At 35.7% G+C, this 27,545-nt stretch overlaps 1 protein-coding gene across 1 annotated transcript in view; it reads left to right on the top strand.

The window, feature by feature from the left end:
- LRRIQ1 (leucine rich repeats and IQ motif containing 1) overlaps nucleotides 1-27,545 on the top strand; it is a 138,749-nt gene that overhangs the window by 5,736 nt on the left and 105,468 nt on the right. The window contains exons 7-10 of the mRNA XM_040989746.1: nucleotides 1,823-1,897; nucleotides 3,479-5,107; nucleotides 8,206-8,358; nucleotides 9,489-9,639. Of these exons, the coding sequence (XP_040845680.1) occupies nucleotides 1,823-1,897; nucleotides 3,479-5,107; nucleotides 8,206-8,358; nucleotides 9,489-9,639 (2,008 nt within the window). The remainder of the gene's footprint in view (nucleotides 1-1,822; nucleotides 1,898-3,478; nucleotides 5,108-8,205; nucleotides 8,359-9,488; nucleotides 9,640-27,545) is intronic.

Here is a 27,545-nt window from a genome sequence, read left to right as displayed (position 1 = left end):
AGTCTGAAATTTACAAATATGATGTTGCTGTTTTGTATATTTTTCCAGTCAGAGGAAAAGGCAACCCAGTGTTCTTGGTTATGCGTTGTCCTCACCGTGTAGTCTGGCTTGAGAAGCATCATGTAAAACAGATTTGGTTGAAGCTGTGAAGCCATCTAGATGTATTGTATTCTTTAAACTGACCATTTTTTGATGTGGAATTTGTGTTTGTTTTAGTATGTGTTTTGTTATGTTGTCCTGGACTGTGCTGTGTGTGTGTGTGTGTGTGTGTGCTTTATTCACTCTCCCTGCCCACACCAAGAGGTCAGTATAGTAGGTAATGCTAGGGGCATTTTGAGAAACTGGTGGCTTTTAGGATTCTATTTGTGGATCTTCAAGAACTTAGAATATCTTACAGCACACAGGAATGATCTCTGCAGTTTTCATTGTTAAGGCTACTTCATGTAGCGCCTAGAACTTGCCAGCTTCAAGGGTTCGACGTGGAAAACATTCACTATTTCGTGGGTGCACTAACGGGACCGAGTTAAAAGCAGAACAGCCAAGACTTAAAGTGGCACTCCAATAAGGATGTCAGCGTTATAGCTGATGGCCTAATCTGTGCCACCACACCCTTTCCGTATTCTTAGTTTTATTTTTTGGAGAGGAGGAAATAAGCATTTTTATTAACATAAAGAGGACAGATTTCATGCATTTCTTAGACACCAATTGTAAAAAGATAACCATGCTTTCTTCCTTTAATATATCCTGCCTCTTTTCTTACTTTTATTTTTATCCATTTAAATTTTCAATAATATAGTTGAATTTACTTTATGATCACTGGCTTCTTTAGTGCTCAACAAGTAAAAGGTAAAAATCTAAGCAGAGAGACAGAAAGATGTCTACCATCAGGTAACTCATCCCCCGAACGCCACCACCTGTGGGGCTGAGCACGGTGAAAAACAGCATTTCGGAACTTAGGCTGGGTCTCCCACTAGGGTGGCTGGAGCCCAGCTATAGGAACCATTTTCTGGTGCTTTCCTGGTACGACAGTGGCAGGCTGCCAGGCTGCCAGTGGAACTAGGACCCAAACCGGGCACTCTAATAGGGCATGCCAGTTACCCCAGGCAGTGTTTTTTTGTTGTTGTTGTTGTTGTTTTTTGTTTGTTTGTTTTTGCACGTTCATTGGTTACATCACAGTATCTTATGGCATGAGATACAGGCTGTTTGGTGTTGGAATAATATTACAGTTTACAGGTACTATTCTAACCTTTTGGGATTGGCTCATTTCCCTTAGCATAATGGTTTCCAGTACCCCAGGCAGTGTTTTAACTTTTGTGCCCAGAACCTGCCACTGATGTTTCTCAATTAAGGTTTTAATGTTCAGTGCAGGGAGTTGAGTTGTTATTCCACAGACCGTTAATTAAATGCATTATAATAAAAAGTTATCAGTATAAGAACACTATCTCCTTAACTGATTTTTATGTGAATTAAATGGAATAATGAGAGAAATCATTGTACCGCAGAACCCATTTTACAAACACTACTATTTCCAATTCTTACAATTTCCATAGTATTTATAACCAACACATTTCATTGTGTAGCTAAACACACTAAAATAAATCAACATTTCCAGGTCACAACTGTGTTTGCATCCTCAGAATGAGAACCAAGGGTATTGTTTAAGTGATATTATACTGTGAGATTGAAGAACTTATCAGCCCTGGTAACTGAGGACTATAGTGTAAATTGTTATCTTGTTTACAAATACATATTGTGAGAATCTTATATAATGAACTAAGTAGCCTTTGATACTAGAAAATAATTTATGCTATTATATGTTTAGGAAGAACAAGACAAGATGAATGATGAACTCCATAAAGAGGAGAAAGTGTGGGAAGAGAAGTTGCAAGAGCATGAGGTATCCATTTGTTTTTAGTCATATTACTTTTTGTACATTGGAAATAAACTGCTATGTTTGAAACTGGTTTAAACTCATGTTGTCCTGCTGTAGGATTTATTTTACTGCTTGAATAAAAATAATTAATCACCAGAAACTTTGAATAGAATATCTAAAACAACTAAAAATTAATTTGGTGGATATCTCTTTGTAAAATTATAACTCCAGATATCGTTTAAGATTTGAGAAAAGATGCTGTTTTGGTCCTTTCATTATGTCTGAAGGGTATTGGAAAAGATTACTGTTTTTTTTTAATATATTTAATTGCCTATGTTTAAATAGTCTTTGGATTTGAGTTGATTCTGGGGATATAATATGTTTAAATTTTATTCACTCTACACTTTATATAAAATTATTTTAATTTATCATAAATTGAGAGTGGATTAAAATTCCAACACTCAGCTACCTATCTAATCAATATTAAACTTCCTTGTATTTCAAGTATTTATCTTATTTTTATAAAAATCTGGAAAAGTAACTATTGTGACTATACTGTGTTATATTAATATCCCTGTTTTTAAAATAAACTATACATACTTACAATGTCTTTGTATGAATTGAATATAGCAAAATGTTTAAAATTCTGAAGTCCAAACATACAACTGTAAAGAATAAAACTTTGCAAAAGACAATGTTTTCTCTTTTGCTATCAAAACGGAGTTACTTATGCATAGAATCTATTACTACTTACTTTGAACAACTGAAAATGGTTACATCACTTATTCATTTTTGCTGTGGTGTTAATGATTACAGATTTTGTGTTTATTTCTTGTTTTGAAAGTTTAGGATATTTCATTTTATGTGGTGAGCCAGGAAATTCTTTAAGTGCCTAAGACACAGAAGTAAAAGGTGAAATAATACTTGATTGCACAGAGATAGATTCTTTAGGGTTCTGATATATTACACATCTAAGGGGCTGTTAGTGTGTGGGTATGTGTATTTGTGTGTGTTATAAAGCCAACTCATTTCTTGATCCTATGGCATTTTGTTTAGAAAACTTTTTTTTTTCAGTTTCAGTTTTTCTGAGTTCATTCTGGAACTCTTATATTTTGAAATTTCTTTCATGAACTTCTTTGTAACTTGACAAAGATATTTCATATTTTTGTTAATTTGCTAAGAGAAACCATTTAATTTTGAAATTTTTCAATGGAGATATTTTCCTCTAATCCCTTGAATTAGTCATTTTTAAGCTTCAATTCTTACTTATTTCTGTGGTTCCGGTGCTCACTCTGAGTGCCATTTGTCGGAATTTATATTTCCAAGAGGTTCGAGTCTACTTGTACCATGTGAATTTCGACCTGTGGTTTACTTTGCCTTTTCATATACTTTCTATCCTCAAGAAAAATTTCTCATTTCATATCTACATGACTAAATATATCCCCCACACACACATTTCCTAGATATTTTTAATTTTTATCATTTAAGTGGCTTCCTGTATATTATTCTAATTTCAATTTTAGTATTTGTTTTCAAGCTCTACATGATATTTTCCTAAAGTCATACATTTAGTTTATGCTGACTGAAAAATCTATGTCATTTTAGGAATTTATTAGAAGCCTGCATTTACAAATGGACGAGGAAAGAACAAGACTTAAAGACTTACACGAGAAAGAAAAAACACGTCTGTTAAAGCTGCAGCATGATGCAGCTACAAAAATTCAAGCTAAATATAAAGCATTTGTAGCTTACCAAAATTACAACCCAATCATAAAAGACCAACTAGAAGCTAGGAAGAAGAAAGCACAGGAGTGGAAAGAAATGGAGGCAAAAATACGACAGAAGGAGGCAGAAAGACAAAAACAATTAGAAGAGAGGGACAGGATAGAAGAAGAGATTAAAAAGCAGAAACAGGAAGAAAAGAAAAGGAGAGAGAAAGAATACGAAGAAAAAAAGAATATTCTGAGACAAGAAAGAGAGGAACTGCGGAGCAAGGAAAAATTAAGATTAACAGAAGATGCAAAAGAACAGTCAAGAATACGTAGTGCATTAAAAAAAGAAGAATATAATGCTAAATATTTAACTGCTGAAGGTCAATCAAGTGTGTGTGAAACAGCCTTAAAGATAGTAGATAAAACTTTGAAACTGGAAGATGTTCCTCATTGGCTAGTTGAGGAATCAAATAAGGCAAAAAGTGTAGACACACAGCTTGCATCAAAAGAATTAGTTCAAGAACCATTAAGGCAATCTGTATCAAACCAAGAAATTTTGGTAGAATTAACAATAGAAGGGAAAAGCACAAACCTAGCAAAAAAGCAGTGTTCAGAAAAGTTGGCAAAGCAAGAAAGAGAACATGAACATACGGACAAAAGAACTGAACTGGAAAACCTAAATCTTAAGCAAAACGAGCAAGACCAGTTTCAGCGACTAGAATTAAATTCTCAAATGCAAAAAGGGAAAATTGTCGGATATGACGTAAATGAGAATGTGGGAGATAAAATCCCAGCGATGATAGTTGGACATAATGTAGAAATCAATGAGGTGAAAAACAAGGAGGTACAGACAACAATTAAAGGTGACCAAAAGAGAGAGAGAGGAGAAGTAAAAAATGAAGAGGTGCCGATACACACTGAGTCAATTCACAAGGAGATGAACACTTCTCTTATTTCAGTGAAACAAAAACTGCAGCCACTAAAATTAGAAAAGTCCGAAGACAGAAGAAAGACATGTATCATTCAAGCGAAGGAAACCGATTTAAAATCCAAAGAAATTGAGGACAATCTGCAAGACACCGCTCTGAATAGTGAGGTCGTTTTCAACACTGATGGTGTGATCAATACAGAAGTCAAAACAGACAAGCGGGATTGTATCTCACAGTGGCATCCACCTTGTGAAGACTTGCATGGCAGTGATGCAAGGAGTTCCTTGGTTTCTACTGAAGTAAACTGTCTGAAATCTGACATCAAACCAATCCGTGAAGCATGTTGTGAAAATACAGCTGAGTGTGAGACGATCATCACCAACTCTATTCCAGGGTCAACACTTTTATTTCATATTGAAGAAATGAGACTGGCTTGGGTGAAATCATCTAAACCTTGGTTTGAAATTTTTAGTCAGAATCAGCAAAAGAAAACTGTTACAAGAAGGAGACCTGTGAAATGCCCAGCCAACACAATGCCTCCTTTGAATACAGCAGAAATCCTGCAGGGTGGTCCTTGGGGTACCCTCCAGCAGGTATGTTCTCAAAAATATTACCTGAAATTTTAGTAGATGCACTCTTTTTGTATAAAGATTCCGCCTGTTAATAAAATGCAATATTGACATATGTTCCATTTGAGAGCAGGGATGCATTTTTTTAATTTCAACCGAATTTACTCAGGCCATTATCTCTCTTAATCAAGCAGTATACGATGATGATGATGATTTTATTTTGTACTGCTTAATCTTCTGAATTACGTGTTCCAGACACCATGGCAATATTTAGGTTTCTAAGACTGAAAACATCTAGGAATCTAAAGTTAGAGTTGGAAATGACTAAACTGATAGTAAGGTTGGAATTTTCCTTAAATATGGGCTGCCATACTGATTCTTTTTGCATGAAATGGATTTTTTTAAGGATTATTTCCATGAAATAGGGAGATTCCCGAATCCTTGGCTAGAAATATAAATTATTTAGTTGTATGCTGTGTAAATATGCTACATGTACTCCAAAAATTTGAAATAGTGCCATCAGTGCTGCTGTGTTCCTGAGATCAAGAGTTGTAACAAATTGTAAATGAACAAATGCATATAAAACAAAGAGACTATTTTTTCTTTTAAAGATCAATTTTGTTTTGTTATTGGAAAGACAGATATTTGGAGAGAAGGAGCTAAAGAGAGAAGGAGATAAAGAGAGAAAGATCTTCTGTCCACTGGTTTACCCCGCTCCCCTAAGTGGCCACAATGGCCGGGGATGAGCTGATTTAATGCCAGGAGCAAGGAGCTTCTTCAGGGTCTCCCACCTCGGTGCATGGTGCCAAGGCCTTGGGTCAGTTTCCACTGCTTTCCCAGGCTACAAGCAGGAAGCTGGATAGGAATTGGAGCAACCAGGACATGAACTGGTGGCCATACTGGATCTCAGCAGATGCAAGGCAAGGATTAATCCACTGGACCATCAGGCCTGGACCTGGAAAGAGTTTTTTCATAATGCAATACCAGAAAGGATTTATGGTGAACCTGTAGTTGTCTAAGGGCTGAAAGTCAGATACTTTTGCTATGGATTATTAAGCTTTTTGGTATAGAGAGATGCTAGGGAAATGGACATTTACAGTAATAAGTTTATAGTGCTTTTAAATTTTCCCAGTAAGTTTCTTATGTGCAATGTGCTCAATGAGTACTCATTTGTGGACTCTAGGAATAGAGGAAGAGGGAGAAAATCAGATCTTTGTAATTACATATGGTAACAGATCATACATTATTAAACATCTTAATATTACTGTAAGATTTTAGTATACTTTATGACAATAATAAAATAGAAAATTTTACAAGATAATGAAGAGACATGAGAGAAATATATGGATAAAAAGCTAACATGTACTTTATAATGTCTTCTATCTCTTGGCCATGTATTGACAAATTCTTTAGATCTTTAGAGCTACCTATTGACTCTCTCCTTTAGTCTTATTTTTCCCCTTAGGTTATGTTATCTGTGCAGTTGTTTTTCTTATACTTACTGAAGCTACTAAGATATTGAAAGTTTTCCTGTATGATAACATTAGTGATTACATTATTTAAATTAATTGTCCTCATGAGTGTATGTTAGAGTTATCTATAAGAGATAGCTTCATGGCTAAAATTTAATTATTCCAAAAATAAACTCAAAATTATAAAAGTAGTAATCTTTTTAAAATCATATCCCAGTTCTGTCCAATAAGAGTACTGAGGGAGTTAAGAAGTGTGAACTTTTTATGTTTAACTTTTCTCCCTCCTACTCCTTTTCTCCTTTTTAAATGCTTATTTATTTGAAGATATATTTATTTTTATATCACAGTTAGAGAGAGACAGAGAGAGCTAGATGAGAGAGAGAGATATCTTTCATCTGCTTGCTCACTTTTCAATTGGCCAGAATGGCAAGAGCTGAACAGGTCTGAAATGGGAAGCTAGAAGCCTCTTCTGCATCTCCCACATGAGTTTATGGGCCAGAACCTCAAGCCATCCTCTGCTGCTTTCCTGGGTCAGGGACTCCAACTGGCACTCGTATGGGTTGACAACACAATGGAAAGAGGATTAACGTGCAACACCACTGTGCCCACTCCTATTTATATTCAGAAAAGTTAGAGAGAGAGAGAAAGGGAAAGACAGAAATCTTGGATCTGTTGGTTCACTCTCCAATTGCCTGAAAATGACAGGGTATGGCCAGACTGAAGCCAGAGCTTTATCTAGGTCTCACACATAAGGACAGAGGCACAAGCACTTAGGCCATCTACTGCTGCTTTTTTTCAGGCTATTAGCAGAGAGCTATTTCAGAACTGGAGCGTAGGGTGTTGTGGGGATGGTGTCTTGAACCAGGGCTTATGTGGGATGCTACCATTATAGGTGCCGGCTTTAACCACTGCATGTACTGTCATTCCTCCCCCGCCCCCTTTTTTCCTACTGATGACAAACTGTAATGTGTTTATAGTTCACAGAAACTTTCTTATCATATTCTTTTTTCTGATTCTGAAAGTCTGTTGAGGAACTATTGTTTCACATTTTTTACAAAGCTCCCATTGGTAGCATTGGTGCTGGTCTAAAGCAGTGCTATAAAGCACCCTTTAATCATGTCACTGTAACTCATGGCAACTATTTTGAGCTTTTAGTTTTCATTAAAACATGAATTGTACGATATGGAAATGAAAAACACATGTAAGTATTCAGTACAAAAGTTTAAAAGTCTGTCCTGAAGTTGTGATACAGTGTACTCCTTCTTACAGTGCCTAGAAGGGAGTCCTAGATTCTCCCAAATACAACTTTCAGACCTACAAGACAAAAGTTGATAGTCCAAGTACTTTTGTTTTCATCATGTAGGTGGTGACCTGATTGAGTTCCTGCCTGCTGGCTTTGACCTGGCCCAGCCCTGGCTTTTGTGGCCATTTGGGGAGTGGACCAACAGTTGGAAAATGTCTCTCTCTTCCCATCTCTCCCTTTTTCTCAGTAACTCTCTCTTCCTCTTTCTTTGAAACTCTTTAATACTAATAAATAATTTTTAAAAAAATAATTGTGGGTTTCAATTTGTGGAATCAAGTAAAATTTTGTGAGGCTGATGCAGTCTATATTTGGTATTATTATCAATGCTCTCCATCTGAATTCTCTAGGTTGCAACAGTTACATTTCAAGATTTGCCAGGTTGTAGTCTCTCCCCACTGGCAGAGTGTACAAATCTTCGTTTTCTATCTCTTCGACGCTGTGGATTAACTTCTTTGCATAGCCTGGGTAACTGCAGAAGGCTGAAGTACATAGATGTACAGGTACGTGAACATAAAGGACCAGGGAGGGAAGTCAGGTGATATGACTTAGATATCACTTATCTCTTATTACACGTGATACGTCTGTTGGGTTTTGCTACTTTTTGCTAAATAGAAAGCAACCACTTTACTTAGGAGCTCAAGACAGCAACGATCTTCTTTGCTTCTGGATCTGTGGCCCGTAACTGGAAGCTAGGTTTAACGAGACATTTCTTTTGCTGCAATTTGTGTTGACTGAGTCTCACATATTTCAGTCAGAGGGATGCTAGGCTGCAGCGTCCCAAATTACATGTCTTTTGTATCAGTTACGTCTGTGGAGATATCTAGGCTGTTGGAAGTTCCTGTGATTATTTTGCCCTTCTTTACAGTGTGGCTTATGACAAAAGGGAGTGTTCAACAACAGCAAGCTCCAGTATGCGAATGCTTACCAAGCGTCTCTTCACATCACGTTGGCTGATATTTCATTGACCAAGCCCTAATTTCTCATGGGAAGCACTATGTGGATATGTGAATTGTAAAATGTGATTGTAAAATTTACTGAGTAATCTGAAATTAACAATCCATCCCGATCTATTGCTCATTAGAGGCACCTCCTTCCCACATGCAAAATGATCCAAAACTTACTGCATCAGGCTCAGATCTGAAGCATTGAATCTGTTCCCATGTTCCCAGTGAAAATGGCACTCTCAGATTCAATTCCTTGAGTACATTTGCTCAGTTGGAGTCATATCAATTTAGAGAACTACAAGGTAAAAAAAAATGAGAAGTTATTTTTTTCCATGTACCACCATTCCTTATACAGTGGTATACAGTGATGAGACAGGGCTTAGTTAACTTCAAGTGATTTGCATTAACAATAGGAGAATCGAGATTGAAAAAATATTCTTTCTTGTTTACTTATATTGCTTAAAATGTTTTATTTTCCTAGAAGAATATCAAATATGAAAAGTAACAAATTCTGTATAAATTATGTAATATTTTCCTTATATGGTGTAATAGTTTGCAGGGTAGTTGAAGAAGAGGGGGATTCACATATTGAGTGGGAGATCATATCGCATCCTCTTTTTACAGATTTAAATATTTCAGTAATAAGCCATTGAAGTTAAGCTAATCTTATCTGTTCCTTGCTTTAGGAAAACCATATTGAGATGATCAACTGTGAAAATATGGACAGTCTCTGTGTTCTTCTTCTTAATCAAAATCAACTGACTTCTCTTCATGGTTTGGATGGCTGCACTAATATTCAAAATCTTGAACTTTCACATAATAAGATCACTAGAATTGGTGAGAACAGTACAATTTTATTGAGATGTTTTGTTCCTTATTGTATTTTCTTTCACTTTTTTAAACATAAGCTAATATCATTCTTGTGCATATGTATGCTATGATCCTTTGAGCTTGTATCAAAAACAGAAGTATTCTTAGTGTAAGTAAGAACAATATATTCCCGCCACTGGAAAATGTATAGCTCTTAGTAGCTCTGTAAGTTAGTGTATTTGTTTTTCTGGTTCTTGACCAGTAACCAGCAGGGAACTGAGCTCTGCTTGGGCTATTTTATGTATCCCATGCTTGCACTCTTTGTGGAGTTGTCAAAGCTGTTTTCTGGTGAACCCTTCCATCCATGGGTACACGTACCTTTTATAGTCACCTTTCCTTCTTTCATCCCCCTATACTTCTCAGTCCCTCCTGCACTGTGTACGCACATCTGTGTCTGGATCACCTTCCTTGCTCACATTATAAAATCTGTATAATTCAACAATTAAAATGTTTCCTTTTCTTTCTCTAAAAATTCAAGTAAAATTTTTTTTTCTAAAATTAGGCTCAATCATGTGCCTAGGTCAAATTATTCTTATTGTTGTTCCCTTATTCTTAAACTTAAAAAAAAATAAGTTTTCTTTTTACCTCACATTGGAGTTGTTGCCTCATTTCTTTAACACTCCCCCTCCTTTTTTTTCCTTTTTCTTCCTTTTTTTTTTTTTTGAGAGTGTTGTCTTCTTGGTATCACTTCTTACCTCCCAGCTTTATTATTATTCTTTCTGAAAATCAGCTTCAGAATCTTTCTATTCTGTTTTCCATGTGATAATCCTGAAATACAAAATCTCATTGTATTCATAACTGGCTTAAGATCCTGTTACATTTTTAGCATTCACTTTGTTATAGATTCTCATTAGTCTTCACAGGATCTTAATGGTTATTAATGAAGTATTGGACATTGTAAAAAAGGAGCTTGATTCAAAAATAACTTTACGGTGACATAATACAAATGGATTATATGTTTGTACCTTTCAAGGATACTATCATATCCAATTTTTTTGTCCTATAATTATGAGAAAATATGATTTAGACTGAAATATCAAGGAATTGGATGGAAGTAGATTGAGGAATAGAACAAAGCCAACTTAACTCAGGTGTAACTCTACCTAGGTCCTTTTGAAATTAGTTTTTTTTTTTTCATTTAGAAAACTTCAAATATTTTTAAAAATAGAAATAATACATTGGGAACTCCATATAATAGCTTTATATCCTACATTACTTAATTTTTACTTTTTGATGTTGATGTTGATTTTCTTTTTAAAGCAAATCCCAAACCTGTGTAATTCTGTTCTTCAAAAGACCATCTTTGGCAACACTGGCGTTTCTTAACGTAGGCACAATGCATTAATGACAACATTAATGGTTGTTTGTATGAGTGGATAATCATTAACCTAACCTTTCAGAACATTGATTTGTTGACATAACCTATGTTAATTGTTTTGTAGGCTACCCCACAACCAACTTTATACGTTTACTTATTTTCTTCCTGTCATCAAAATAGTTTAATCAAGATCCTACTTTCCATAAATGATGAGTATGCCGAAAACGATTGGGTAGATGACAGACTCTTGATAGGTGATACTCTGTGCTTTATACTGTGTTATATTAGCAGGCATACAGTGTCAGTATACTTGCAGTGGTACTACTGTGGAATCTTGACCAGCTGATGGTGGCTAAACACTTCATTATAAAATGCTCCCTTAGATGATACCTAGTGTTTGATTCATTTACCAGTATGGGCTGAATCAATTAATGCAATATGGATATTGAGTTTTATAACTTGATGTCTTACTCAACATCTCTTCTGCTGAGGGTAATCTGGACTGGGCTAAATAGCATGGCCCACCATCTGCTGGTACACACAAAAGCTGGGACCGGGAGGCATGCCTGGCTGGACGAGGCCATAGTACCTGCCTGCAAATGTCAGGTACCTTGACCTGACCCAGACATTCTCTCCAGTTTCCCCCCACCAAACCACCCCTCAGCTTTTTTACCGACATCAAGTGCAGTGGCCCAATCCATGGATAATACCAGAAATTTTTTTTTGAAACTTCAGAAAATTTCAGTTTTATTGAAATGTGCCCTCAGCCCAGCCACTCCTAAAATGTCCCCAGACTGCCTTCTGTGGGCAGTTCCTAGTCTGCAACCCCCCATATAGGGGCCAGGGCAATGTGTCTTGGCCTGGTGTTCCTTCCCTTTTCCTCATATCCTTAAAAAAAATAGGCACCTGTGCTGGCACGCTGGTATATTTAACACAGACTTGGCATTAACCAACCACAGAATGCCAACCAGCTCTTGTCTGCTTTTCTCCCAGAGGTGTACCATTTGCCTAGGTACGTGACAACCTAGACAATTGAATACAGCTGAACCAACTGTCTCTTTCTTGCTAGTAAAAGATGTTGTTTTCAGCTGTAACTTTGCAACACTGCTCTTCATCAATCTGCTCTAAGTTCATAATCCTCTTCCCACAAGTGTGCTGTAACCTTCTGACGCCATACCTGCTGGCCCTATTTACCAATCCCTTACAGCCCCTTCCACTCATACTCACCTACTGCCACAGCTACAAATCCCCCGTGGCACTGATGATCCTATTCACCAGTCCCTCGTGCCCCTCTCCCCATGGCCTTATCCAGCAACCTGTCACAACCCTGTGTTCCCAGTACCTGCCCCCAACCATGAAAGCTTGTTCCTGTGTGTGTGCCCTCTCTGCTTTGCTCTCTTTCTCTTTTCACTTAGAACCCTCCTGTCACTATGGCAGGCGACCTCTCTTCTCTTCTTTCTCTGCTCCCTGCCTTCTCTCATTCCCTGCAGCCATCTTCCTCAGTTCTGCTTTCTCTGCCTTCCCCATGGCCACTTTTCCCACTGGGATAAAGACCTCCTATGCGACTCACCATGTCTGGCCTTCTGGGTTAATGGTGAAAATTATTAACAAACATTCTTGCTGTTTAAGTTCATCTTGGCATTGTAATTACAGGAAAAGAACATTTAGTACCATATTAGCAAGGTATATATAACTGTTTCTCTGGGAATCCTCCTTTTATTCATTTAGCAGCATATTATGTAGTCTGCATCTATTTGCATATCTTCTAGTATATTTTGACTTATTGGGCTCCAGTTTCACTCCATGATAGCCTGAGAAGATGCATGGTATAATTTTGATTTTTTTAATATGCTGAGTTTTTTGTTTTGTGGCCTACAATATGATCAAACCTGGAGAAAAAAGTATGTTCTCTGTAGGATGAAAAGTTCTATAGTTATCAGTTAAGTCCATTTGCTCTACTGTTTAGGTGGGCTCTGTTGTTTCCTTTATCTTGTCGTTCTGTCCATTGACATAAATGGAGTGTTAATATCCCCCACTATTCTTGTACTGGAGTCTATTTCTTCCTTTAAATCCATTAATACTTGTTCCGTGTGTCTAGTGCCCTGGCACTTGGTGCATATACATTTATTATGGTGATCTCTTTTTGCTGAATAGATCCTTTGATTCATATGTGGTGTCTCTTTTTTTTCCCAGCAATAAATTATCAGTTTATTCAAACATCATTCAAAATAATATTTAACATGTATGCAACTATCCAAATTACTTAAGGGTTTTGGTGGTGTCTCTTTTGATTCTTTTCACGTCAAAGTCTATATTATCTGATATAAGATTGGCTACACTGGCTTGTTTTTCCTTTCCATTCTTTTATCTTCAGCTTTTATGTTTCTTGGTTGGCAAGATGTAATTCCTACGGACACTAGATATTTATATATGTATATCTATATTACTATATTTATTCACATGTGCTACTATATATATGTTATATAACACACACACATATATATGTATGTAGGTATGTATGTATGTTATCCTGTTTGCTAATCTATGATGTTTGATTGATGAGTTTAAGCTATTTTCAATCAGGGTTACAATGGATAGGTAGTAATTTAGTCCTGTTATTTTAGCAATGGGTTGTTCATTGTTTGTTTTAGTTTTCCATTGTCATTTTATTGGAATGTTCCTCGCATTTGCTATTGGTTTTGGTGGGCACTATTCCTTTTCTCTGCCAATAGAACATCTTACAGTATCATTTGTAGGGCGGGTCTGGAAGAGGAGAATTCTTTGAGCTTTTCTTTACTGCAGAAGTACTTTGTTTCCTTTTCAAAGACAAAGGAAACCTTTCCTGGTTAAGTTATTCAGGACTGACACATTTTTCCTTTTAGAATCTGAAATATGGCATTCCATTCTCTTCTGAATTGTATAGTTTCCTCTCAAAGTTCAGTTGTGAGTCTCGCTGGGGTTACTCAATATGGCAGTTGTTTTTTTTTTCACGTGCATATTTAGGGATCTTTTCCCTGTGCTGAACTGTAGAGAGCATGATTATTATGTGTTGTGGTAAGGATCACTTTTGATCAATCCTATTGGGAGTTCTGTACCCCTCCTGCATTTTGCTTCTCACTTCTTTCTCTGTATTGGGAAGTTTTCATTATTTCATTGAATACATCTTTACACCCAGCTTTTCTTTTCTGTGTCTTCTGGAACTCCCATAACTCTTATATGCAGCCTTTTATTAAGTGTCCTTTAATTCTTAAATACTTTTATTTGCTTGACTTAATTCTTCTTCCAGCTTTCTGATTGTTTCCCATTGTTGCAAGAAATGTCTTCCAGTTCTGAGATTCTTTCTTCTGCCTCATTCATTCTATTATTGTAGCTCTCCACTGATTGTTAATTTTGCTCCATTGTGTTCTTAATTTCTGATATACCAGCTTCCATTTGATTCCTTATAGCTATTTCCTGTGTGACATATTCCTTGAACTCCTATATGTATTTCTTGTTTTTAAGATAGTTTATAACACATTTTTAAAATTCTTTATCCTCTAGTGGACCTGCTTTAGGTGGAACCTGTAGGATTCCAATTTCGGTACTGTTCTCCCTGTGGGACCAGTTCAGTGTATTAATCCAGATATGAGTTCATTCCTGGTTTAGTACATATACTACTTGCTGTTGTCCCCTTAGCCCCACAGCTTTTTCTTGAATACACAAAATGGTGCCTGGTGTGACACTCGTTGGGGCCTGAGCTGTGAATCCACCTGTTCCTGCACATGCCTGCTTGGGCTCTGCCACACTGCCACTGTGCAGCTACTCATGGTTGGATTAGGCAAATCAGCAAAATGGGCTGTTCCATGACTGGATTTACCTCCTGAGTTCCCAGTGAACTTCTCTTCCCACTTGGCCACAGGTAGAGCCACTGGTGTAACTGGTCACTGCGACAGTGCTTCACTGTCTCTGCTGCTTCCCCAAGTCCACCAGTTTCCAGGTGTCCCTCTGCCTTCAGCCTTTCCTCTCCTGTTTCCTGGGATTGTGCCCTCTCTGCTTCACCCTGGCTAATTATTATCCATCTGCTTAAATCTTTCCTTACCCTGGTCCATCAGCTTTGCTAATCCTCCTTTTATGCAAAAGTAACGGTATCTACTGAAATGTATTTTCACTTTCCGGTATGCTAGTTTATGCAGTTTAACTATTAGAATACATGTACCTATGTATATACTTGTTTACCTATATGTCCATTTTTTGTATATTGCATAATGTTTTTATTTAATTGTTTTTATTATTATTTTCCATGATACAGTTTCGTAGTAATGGAGATTCTTCCCTCCACTCCACTAACTCCTTTTTCTCCCCCTCCCCACTATTTTCCCCATATTATATTACGGCCCTTCACCAACAGTTGAAATTTAGCATCTCATCATTGTCAAGGTATATTTAACAGTTTCATTGAGAGTCCTGCCTTTGTTCAGGATTAGAGAGGCGTACTGCAGCATATCTTCACTTCATGGTATAGGCTAGTGCAGCCACTATCGAGGTCAGTATGGAGAGTATTAAGACGACTGAAAATTGATCTACTGTATGAACTAGCAAGCCCATTCCTGGGAATATATCAAAAAGAAGTGAAATCTGCATATGAGAGAGTGACCTGCAACCCAGTGTTTATAGCAACATAACCCACAATAGGGAAGACATTCAAGCAACCCAGATGCCCGTTGAAAAAGGAATAGGTAAAGAAACCGGTACATCTACTCCATGGAATAGAATCGCTATTAAACAGAATGAAATGCTACCATTTGCAGCAAAGTTGTCTTAACTGGAAACCATTATGCTCAGTGAAGTAAGCCAATCCCAAAAGGATAAATATCACATATTCTTTTTAATATAAGGCAACCTTCATGCAAAATATACAACAAATGATTTATGGGTAAGCCTATATATACATATATTCTCATACATAAAATGTATAGTGAAGCACTTTAAAAAATAACCGCTTGAATCCCTCTATTTTAGGTATTTGCATTTATATGGCATCGTTTTTAATTTTTGTTCAAAACATGCACAAGTAACTGGCTGCGGGACGACACACACATTGATAGTGTATGTTAACATAGTAGCACATATTGAAATGAACTCCAAGGGAAAAGAAGAGGGCAGTTTGTGAAATGAAGTTCTTGAATTCCCAGTTACTTCATCTTCCTTGCCAGCAATACCATTTGGGATTTTTTTTTTTACCCTAAGTAGTGGATTTCCTGGTATAGGATATACATAAAATGTATGAGAAAACTGCCATAGTATTAATTGATGTACATGAGGTTCTCTGTGTAGTGCAGTGCAAACAGACCACAAGAGTTCTTTGCTGTCTGTTGGGTACAATGAAGACACTGTATTTATGGAGTGTGAGGAGAGTATGCATGTGAAAGCTGATTTTTCTGAAGACTGCTTGGAGTCTGTTTTTCATCTTCAGGAACTGTTTATAGAGATTCTGGTTGAGCTAAGGAAAGCATAGATTTTTGTCTTACTGTGATATATGGATGCTAGGAACTTACGAAGGAACACAAAGGTAGATTTATGTCTATGAATTGGTAAGTTACTTTTCCATGCTATCATATATCTTGAGGTGAAATGAAACTGGAAGCAGTACCAGAATGTTTCACATTCGTAGTTTTAAGTTTGAGTTGTCCCTAATTCTCCTTAAGCTAGAATTATTGCATAGTTAACATGAAATGATATTTATAATTATTGTTTTAAATCGACAATACTAATGCAGATTTTAAATTTACTAATTTTCTTTGCAGTCAAGTGAATGAGAATGGTGACAGTATCAACCTGTTTAACTCAATTCATTTGAAATTATGCCAAATGTTTTTATTCTAAGTAAACTATGTAATTAGACACGAAAGTATATGAAACACTTCTAATCAGTTGCAACTAAGAGACACTTTTATTTTTATAAAACTAATAATTAAAAATTGAATTCCATAAATTGAAATTTCTGAAGTTAATAATAAATTTTTATCATTGCTTTTTAAGATTTAAACCTAGCTGTATGCTCTATCTGTGGATATAATTATTTTTGATATTACTAGCAGCCATAAATTAAGTTTAGCTTTAAAATGTAATTTAAAATAGATGCTCCTGTCTATCTTACATATTGAAGTAGGCACTACTCTTCACCAATGAAATAAACAGCCAAATTATCTCACTGGTTATTTATTTTCTTACAAATTTGAAATAATTTTAAGTACTGTCATTTTTTGACTTTGTTTTCTATCATTGTTCTGGTTTGTGAGTCTTGATTATAGATTATTTATAATGATTAGGAGTTATTTTTAAATTAATAAAGTAATCATTTTAATTTAAGCTTATGATCATTTTAGGCTAATGGTTGTAAAGATACATTTATTTTTGAATTGTGCTCTTCATTATTCATTTAGGACATCTTTTTCTTAAATTTAGATTTCGTGTCACAGTTTAATTTGGGTCAACTGCTCTTTAAGTTTTGTTGTATCTGGATTGTATTTAATGAATTTCTTTGTCTGAAACTTCCCATTTGGGTGAGCCAAATTCATGCCACTTATATTGACTACATCTAGAAGCAGTGTTTGAATGCATGTCACCACACTGATAAAGTTTTTAATACTAACCAATGAGAATATTTTGTATTTTTTTGTTTTGGGTTAGTGTTTTTTTTTAAGATTAAGCAAAACAAGCAAAAATGAGTGACTTATGCTTTTTACCATAAACATTTTGAAACTAAGTTGATTTGGAAGACTACTGTTTGATCCATTGACATATTAATTATACAGTTTTAAGAAAAATTAATGCAATATGATAATGCGATTATACTGGCAACATTTGTATAAGCATTTTATGCATATTTACTCTTTTGCTGCTTACATCCATTCTCTCAGTTAGATTCTATTAATTTTTCCCTAAAAGAAAACTTAGGTGCAAAGAGGTTGACTAATTTCCAGAAAGGCACACAGCCAGTAAATGGTTGAGGTAGGTTTTGAAATTCAGCAATGTGCCTCTAGTGCCTGATTTTTTTGTCTTACATATGATCACTAAAGTATACATTTAATACTTAAGATTATTACTGTTTATGCTATATTGCAGCTCTTTGTGAGGAACAAATGACACATTCAGAACTGAGCAGATTTGTTGAGCAGTTGCTGTGTCTCAGTAGTCTTCCAGACATTGAGATAAAGCACTGGAATATTGCTGGAAATGCATAACAATGGCTTTTGGATAAGAAAATATACACATAATATATATGTTTTACATACCTACATATACTGAAGTGGTATAAACTGTTATATTTTATCTATTGAGTATTCTGTAAAACCAAAAGAAACATGATGTTTATGTAAGAAGTATATATTAATTTGTAAATATATGATATGTTTCAATCATGAGACTTCTTCTGTATTTGCTATTTTAGGAAAAGTTTAACTGGGAGAGGTATTTCTTTAATTTCAAGAATTTATTGATTATAGTCCTTGATAGAGGACTGGATAAAGATACCAAAAAACTTTTTTCCTGCTACTTTATTTTCCAGATACTATTGCTTTTTGGAAAAGTAATACTAACATTAATATGAAAGATACTGAAATAATTTACTGTTTTCACATACAACTAATTAGTTTACCATTGCCTAAGGCGAAAGTTGGTGCAGATTAGTTCATACTCCCAAATATTGTCCTTTGATTGTGGGGGGGGGGATGTTTTCTTAAATAGGGAATAAATAGACCTTTTATAATATTTTGCTTGGTTAGCTGTTTTTCACTTTTTTGTAGTTGGTGAATTTGTTGGAGTCCACTAGATGGTGCTAGCTTACCTACTGGTTTGCAATGTAGACCTGCCTGGTGTAAAGCTGAAAGATTTTACATCTGCAAGTTGTAGTTTTCTCTAGTTTACAGATGGGAAGTTAGCCCAGCTAGCTTTTATCTGGCTCTTGGAAAAAATAAGGCAAGAGTTCAAGTTTCCTGCTTCCTGTTTCTTGCTTGTTTCTGTATGCCACCTACGTTACCCTGAAGAATTTCATTCTGAAATGAAAAATCTCAAGTGCATTTCAGCATAGTTGTACATGTCAATAAAAATTATAAGGCATAATAATCAATGATCAGTTTAAGGAAGTAGATCTTTACCAAACATTTATTGAGTGAAAAGTTCCAGGATAATTTAATGTCTTCGTTTTGCTCTTCCTTACAGAATTTTCTCCCTCCTGACAAGAACATTTTGTTTGAGGAATGGCACATTTCTATGGGAGAATTTCTTTGAAATACATATTTGTCATAAGTATAGCCAAATGACATTTTGAAGAGGAAAGAAAACTTTTTTTTACAGCCACTTAGGAATTACTACCACACCAAGATAAAGCTTACTGTAAATCTTTTTTGTTCATTCTGCATCCTTCATTTGGCAATATAAGATTTATTAGATTAAAAGATGGAAGGTAGCAAGTAACTCTTACTTCCCTCCAGCTATATCTCTCCTTTAATCCAAGCGCATTTACCAGATCATGATGTTGTTAAGTTAGTAGTGCGTACATATTTCATATATGAGTATCCTGTTCCTCCTTCAAGCTTGAGCTGTCTGAAGCCTTAACTCGTCATCGCAGATTTAGTTTCTTAAATTCTATATTTTGTTAATAATTATTCAGAAATTATGATCACTATTATTTTAGGAACTCTCAGGAAAATTCTGTACAAATTGCTTTATCCTCTCAATAATTTAAAATTACACCAACTCAGTTGTTTCATTCTCTCAATAATGTAAAGTTATCCCGAGTCAACAAATAGAGGAGTAAAGACTCAGAGAAGATAAACAGTTTTCCTGTCTTCACCACCACCAGTTTTACATGTGTCTGTTTTATTGAAACTCAGAACGGCCAGAGTCAAGAGGACAGTCATTTCTTCATTATGTTGTGCTGTCTCTGGTGTAAACGTGGTGCTGATAGTGTTAGTACAATCATGGGGAAAATGTTAAGGGACTCCCATGATGGTTATGAATTTATGTTTTGATTCATATCTGAGGATGTTTTGTCTTTAAATAGTTTCTAGTCTATGATATTGGGGGGCCTGCAATTTTACAACTACTGTATGTTTCTCTGGAATTGACCAATTTCAACACTTTTTTTTTTAATTCTTTTGAATTTTTTAATGGATTAATTGGATTAGGCTAAGTGAGGGATGGTTTTCAACATGCTGTTGCTGTGTGTGTTTTTTTGTTTTTTGTTTTTATTAATTGTATTGCATTCTGTGACACAGTGTTATAGGCACTGGGATTCTCCCCACCTTTTTCATCTATGGTAATATGTCTGTCTTTGTCTTCTGTGTCTGATATAACTGGCTTTTCTTTTCTTTTTTTTTGATTTATATTTTACTTCTAAAATCATTGAGGATCCCTTTCAAACAGCTTTTATTTGTGTGGTCTGTATTTGTCAGACAATGAGGTCGCAAAGGTTTTAACATAAATCCAGAACTTAATAAAAAAGTTGCACTCACAGAACTTTAATTAACATATACTGTATTGTTCAGACAGAAAGCTAAAGCTGAAAAGAGGGAAATTATTACATACTCTAGTGAGTATTTTAATGACTGGTTTACCACATCTGCATTCTCATGTTTCCTAGAATTCTGTTTGCTACAATATCACAATTCATGTAGCTGCCAAAAGCGCCACTACACACTCTTGAGCAAAAAGAAAAAAAATAAAACAGTGAATTCTGTTGTATAGTTTTTGTGAAGATATTGTTGACTTATGATGTCTTTTAATGCCTCTCTAAGGATCTCTGGAGCACATTTGGAGAACCTTTGGTTTAGGGGGCCTGGGTTATATAGATTCTTCTTCTCTTTTACTTCTGTGCTCTGTACCCAGCATTTGCACAATGTTGTAGTAAATTAAAATATGATAGTTGCGTATATTTATGGATATAGTGTTAAAATTAAACATAGAGAATGTGCAATGACCAGATCAACTGAGTTTGGAATCTTCAGAGTATTCTAATTCTTCCTGAAAGGCATTGTTGTTTATTTTATAAGCTATAGTCTCTTTACAGTAATGTCAAATGCTATATATCATATATAACTATTTGGTACCCATTTTATTCATCACCTTTCTACGCTTTTTCATCCCTACCCCTCTTAGCAATCAAATGATCACTAATCTGTCTTTAAAACATCAACTTTTAGCTTCCATAGGTGATGAGATCATGCAGTACTTTTTCCTTTAATGTCTAGATTATTTCACTTAGTAAAATGTCCCTCAGTTTCATCAGTGTTGGCAAAAATAACAGGATTCTTTTTATTACTCAATAATATGGCACTGTATATAAACAATTGTATGTTCTTTCTTTATCTGACACCTCTATAAATTCCATATGTTGGCTATTGTAAATTTTGCTACAATAAACATTGGAATGTTTGTATCACTTCTTTCACATAATACCCAGAAATAAGATAGCTATATGATAGTTCTATTTTTAAATTTTTTATGGAATTTCCATGCGTTCTTCATAATGGCTGTACGAATTTGTATTTTCATGAGTTGTATATGAGAGTTCTTTTTCCTTATGCATTCCTTTGCATTTAGTAATTTTCCTTTGTGATCATAGTGATTGACTTAGGTGAAGTAATATTAATGTGGTTTTATTTTAATTTTGCTCTTGATAATTAGCAATGTTGAGCGCATTCTGCATATGTCTGTTGGCCATTTGTATTCATCCTTTGAGAAATGTACATGTCATTTACTCATTTTATAAGTAACTTATGTGGCTTTTTGCTATTGAGTTTTGAGTTTAGATGTATTCTGAATAGTAAGCCTTTGATGAAAAGCTTACAAATGTGTTCTTCCATTCTATAAGTTACCTCCTGATTTTGTTGGTTGTTCATTTTGCTGAGCAAAAATTACTTAGTTTGACATAAGTCCATCTATTTTTTGCTTTTGTTGCTTTTGCTTTGAAGATTTTACTCATTGTTTGTACTGGTGCCCTATAGTATTTCATTGTATTTTCTTTGGAACTTTAATAAGTCCGTGTCTTAAATCTAGGTTTTTCATTAATTTTGTCATGATATTTTTATAGGGTAAGTGATAGAGGCAAACTAAATCTTCTGTATATTGATAGTTTCCCCAGAGCATTTATTGGAGTGGCTAGCCTTTCTCTAGCATACATTTTGTTTGTTCATGTTCTTCTTTTTCTTGCACAGTTTAATGTAAGAACTTCTTGCAGTTAGCTTCTCTCCTACATATCATTTGCTCCATCCCATAGGTTTTAGTATATTTTCTCCATTTTAACTTGAAGAACTTTTTTTAATGTTCATGACTTGAATCATTTTATTCCCTTCATTCATAACATGTTGATAGCTTATGTGAAGTTACACAATTTCTAAAGCTCTTCTTATTGACTTCTAGTTTTATTTCATTGTAGTCAGAAAGACATTTTCAGTTGTTTTCTTTATTCTTATTTGTTAATCTAAATATGGTTTATAGGAGTAGATTCTTATGATAATAAGAGTATGTGTTCTGTGGTTGTTGAGTGACAAAATTGTAAATGTCTATTTGGGCCACTTTTTGTTTAACAAAGTTTAATACTGCTATTTTTTTCTTGAAATTTTTTTTTGCCTGAATATTCTGTTTATTGATTCAAAACAGGGTGTTAATGTATGGTAACTCATGACCCTGAAGGTAGTACATACAACGTTGCAGACAGGAAATTTGTTCATCTTTGTGGGCTGTGTGGGAGTGATTCTACTCCAACAGATTTAAACAGGTGTGTTGTAGCAGTTACAGCACTAAGAACAGGGGCCCTCTAATTTCCACAGTTTCCAATGGGAAGAATTGTTCCAGTGAGTTCAGATAGTTATATATGCCTTGTACAGTGATAGGAGCTGGTGGTCTTCATTCTTCATTAACTTTGGGGTCCAGGTCTCTCCATCAGAACTGAGCAGTTGTGGTGTTCACGGCAGTAGAAGCAGAACAGTTGTGGGATTGGGTTCAAGATATGCTGGGAGCCACAACTTTACCCCATTTAGAAAGACTTTCCCAGATCCAAAGTGGTATGAAGCAAGGCAGTAGAGCAATGCAGTTGGTCCCCTTCTTTCCGTTCAAGACCATCTAGAGTATTGTGCCGTAGCTTTTCTATTTTGTCCACGTTATGCTCCAGCACTCTTTAAATTCTAGCCTATTCACATCTCTCTCTCTCTCTCTCTTTTTTTCTGTGTGTGTGTGTATGCACGCACACACACACAGATTCAGTCCTTTTTAGGAAGAGGGAAGCATGTTCTAAATCTATATTCAACTGATAATCCATCATTTTTTTAAAAAAAAATTTAGTCATTTTTATTTTTATTAAAAAACAGATATACAGAAAGAAGGAAAGACAGAACTTCTGTCCACTGGCTCACTGCTCAAGTGGCCACGGTAGTCAGAGCTGAGCCAAACTGAAGCCAGGATCCAGGAGCCTCCACTGGGTCTTCCATGTGGGTACAGAGTCCCAAGGCTTTGAGCCATTCTCCACTGCTTTCCTAGGCTAAAAGAAGAGAGCTGAATGGAAAGAAAAACAGCCAGGGCATGAATTGGCTCCCACATGGGATCCCAGCACATGGAAGGTGAGAATCCAGTCACTGGGCCAACGTGCCAGGCCCTAAAAGTCATCATTTTGTCAGATGTCCTCAGCTGTATATGCAGTTGGTTATTTATGATTCTGGAGGATAATTTCTGTAGTCTGCCATCTGCAAGCTGGAGACCCAGTAATTTTAGTAGTATTGATAATAGTACTATTTCTGTGTAGTAATTTGTTATAAGCCTTCCAGAACTTTCTTTTCATCTGTTGTCTACAGCATTCCTCTAACTAAAGAATATATATGAGTATTTCCATTAATGCCAGGGATGCATTCTTTCAGACATCATTTGCTCAAATATTTTGAAAAGTATTTTATTTTATTAGAAAGGCAGAGGAAGGGAGACAAAGAAAGAGTTTCTGTTTGCTGATTGACTCTCCAAATGCCTGCAGCAATCAGGACTGGACCAGCTAAAGTCATGAATGTGGAGCTCAATTCCTTCTTCCATGTGGGTGGCAGGCCCAAATGCCTGACCTATTACCATCTGCTCTCTCTGAATACATGCACCAGTAGGGAGCAGTATTTGAAGAACAGTAACGGGGATTCACATCCCAGTTTACTGTGCCACACTGATTTATTTATGTTTATTAGAAAGTCAGATTGCAGAGAGGAGAGACAAAGATCTTCCATCAACAAGTTCACTCCTCAAGTGGCTGCAGAAACCAATACTGAGTCAATTTTAAAGCCAGGAGCCAGGAACTAGCTTCTGAGGACTGTAGCCACTAGACTACCATGCTGGGTATATGGTAGTCGTGTGTGTGTGTGTGTGTGTATGAATGAATTATCATGGGTCCTGCGTGATGGCTCAATGGATAAATCTTTTCCTTGCACATGGCAGGATCCTAAATGAGAGCTGTTGTCCCGGCTACTCTGCTTGCTACCCGTCTTATGCTTGTGGTCTGGGAAGGCAGTAGAACATTTTCTAAAGCCTTGAGACCCTGCACAGAAGAAGCTCCTGGCTCCTGACTTTGGATCAGCTCAACTGCAGCTGTTGCAGCCCCTTGGGGAGCGAATCAGAGAATAGAAAATCTTTCTCTCTGTATTTCCTTCTCTGTAATTTTGCACTTCCAGTAGCAATTTATTCCATTTTTGTTTGAAAGGCAGAGTTACACTGAGAGGGAGAGGGGAGAGGAGAGCCTTTCTGTCTACTAGGTCGCTTCCCAAAGGACCACAATGGCTGGAGTGTTCCGAATTCATGAGCAAGAGCTTCTTCTTCCAGGTCTTCCACGTGGGTGCAGAGGCCCAAGGACTCGAGCCATCATCCCCTGTGTTTTCCAGGCAGTGAGCAGGGAGCTGGGTCAAAAGTGGAGCAACCAGGACATGAACTGGTGCCCATCTGGAATGCCGGCACCCCTGATGGAGCCTTAGCATGTAACACCATGGCACCAGTCCTCTTCAATATGTATAGTCACACACCAATAAAAAATATATGCAGACTACTTCATGAAAAATATGTTTATTTTCTCACAAAAACTTTTGAAATTGATTTTTAGTTTTTTTCATTATACACATTTTCCATGAAAATTTTGATGGCTTCTGTGTCTATATGTGCATGTAAATATATTCAGAATATAGTTAACCATTGAGCTTATATTTTCTGAGTTGTGAGTATGTGACATTTATTCTAGTTTCCCTTCCTTAGATTGATATACACCTCCTAATTGTTCATTCTTGGAGGATACATTTTTGTTTCCTCTTTTCGGATTGCTTGCTCTGATGATTGGTTTTAGCAATTTATTCTGATTATACCCTTGCAGGTTACCTTAGTGTTTATCCTGTTTAAATTAATTCTGTCTCTTAACTCTATGCTTTAATGTCTTTATTTGGTAATGGTGAGCTCTAATGGTAAACATAGAAACAGCCCTCCATATCTATGGGTTGCAATCACCTACTGAGAATGTTTTTTTTTTTTGATAGTGAACATCTATAGATTTTTCTTGTCATTATTCTTTTAGTAGTTGGGCTTAAAAATTTATATATCATATTTTGTTACATATTTTAATTAACAGCTTATTTAAAGTATATTGGGAGTATGCATAGGTTTATATGAGTAATGTGTCATTTTATATTAGGGGATTGAGCATACACAGACTGATATGTTCACATGGGTTCTGGAGTTAATTATCCTGTAGATGTCAAGGGACAGCTGTAGAAGTTCTTTAATTTTTTTAATAATCTTACAGTTTACTGATACGCAATTTGTGTTTGCCTCTGACACAAATTTTGGTTCTTTAGTTCTTTGGTTGTGTCTAATGTTCAACCTAGCAATGAAAGTTTGTTGCTGTTATACTTTCTCAGTTTTAGAGCAGAAAATAATATGCTAATGATGATTTCAAATATTTAAGCTGTGCTTTTTGGCTTCCTCATTTTAAAGATGATAAGATGATCACCTTCATACTTTTCTCTAACTATTCCTCCTAGTCTTTTTGATTAGCCCACAGATGCACCTTATCTTACCATTGGATATGTCCCAATATACCCATTATAAACCAAAACTGTGTTAGGTTCACTCATATTAATCTTTGTTTCTCAGGAACACACTGGTTTTTTTTCCCCATGGTGGTATCATGACTGACTCAGAGTTCTAGCCATGACACCTTACACCATTGGAAGGAAATATTTGACTGTATCTATGGTTCTAACTTACAAAAAGATTAAAGTTTTAGAAAATAGTTGAAGTACAATTTCTACTGATTTCCTGTAACTTTTACACCTTCATAAAATTTTAAAATCAGCAAGTACAACCATATTGTCCATTGAGATTCAAATATTTTAGACAATAGTAAGTCTGTAAGAATGTAATTTTGCATTATCCATATAAAGAGCTGTATATAATAACTTCTCAATGTGTATCTTAGTGTAACACCAGATCTGTATGAAAGTAGTCCATGTAAGATCTTTTGACAAGTGGTTCTAGTATTGTTTGCTTCTCCGAGTCATGTAGTTCATTAACTGTTTAAATCTCATTTTTCAAAATGAGTATATTCGATGTGACATTTTAAAAATTCTTTTATATTTAGGAAAAATCAGTTGCCTTCATTTTGAATAAGAATGTAGCTGGATATTCTATTTTACATGACTTCATTACTTGGAACCTTGTGTTTATTTCTCCAATGAACATATGGTGTTGAGAGCTGCTGTGGTAAATCTTCAGGATAATTGGGAGTTTTCTTCCTTATAGCTGACTTTACTTAGATAATAAAAAAGTTTTCTCTGTTCTTAATCAGCAACTGAAGCAAGAAACATTTTATTACATCCATCTACATAATTTCTCTTGGAAATTAATATCCTTTTGAAACTACAGAAATTATGGAAAAATATTTTTCACTCATAACTGATCAATATTTTGACTGTCTTTCCTCTATATCTAGTATTAAGTTGACTTAGTTGGTTCCTGTTTTCTTTCTTGTATTTTATTTTCAGAGGATTGTCTTTTCTTCCTAGGCAGTTCATTTTTTAATACTCTCTACATAATGCTTTATCTAAGTTGTTTGTTTAGTTGTAACATGGTGTTAATTGGGTCGTTTGTTTACTTACTTCCTTGTTTTGTTATCTTTGAATTCCTATCCTGTTCACTTTCTTTAATGTGTTGTTGCATAACCCAAAGCACAATGAACATAATTTCTTCTTTCTTGAATTATATTTACTTCAAAATGGAATCCTTACTGTGTGAGTCATAAATTGTTATGATTTGGTAACCCCCCAACAGAGCAGTTTAAAGCAAGAAACACGCTTGCTGGTGGTGCTGGCTCAGGGTCTCTTGTGAGGTATAGTCAAACTGCCAAGTAGCACCAGAGCCATCTCAGGGCTTGATGCAATTGATAGATCTTCTTTTGTATTCATTTATTGGGGCAATGCCGAGTCCTAGCTGCCAGGACATTTCCTCTTCTTTTTCTCAATAGGCTGACTGATTTTAAATTATATCATCCAAGTGCACTGTTCTTGTG

This window comes from Ochotona curzoniae, unplaced genomic scaffold (genome assembly GCF_017591425.1).
Source record: "Ochotona curzoniae isolate NIBS_2020 unplaced genomic scaffold, NIBS_Ocur_1.0 contig_1014, whole genome shotgun sequence".
Taxonomy (NCBI): Eukaryota; Metazoa; Chordata; class Mammalia; order Lagomorpha; family Ochotonidae; genus Ochotona; species Ochotona curzoniae.
The sequence above is the reverse complement of the archived record's forward strand: the minus strand, read 5'-3'. Positions and strand labels throughout refer to the sequence as shown.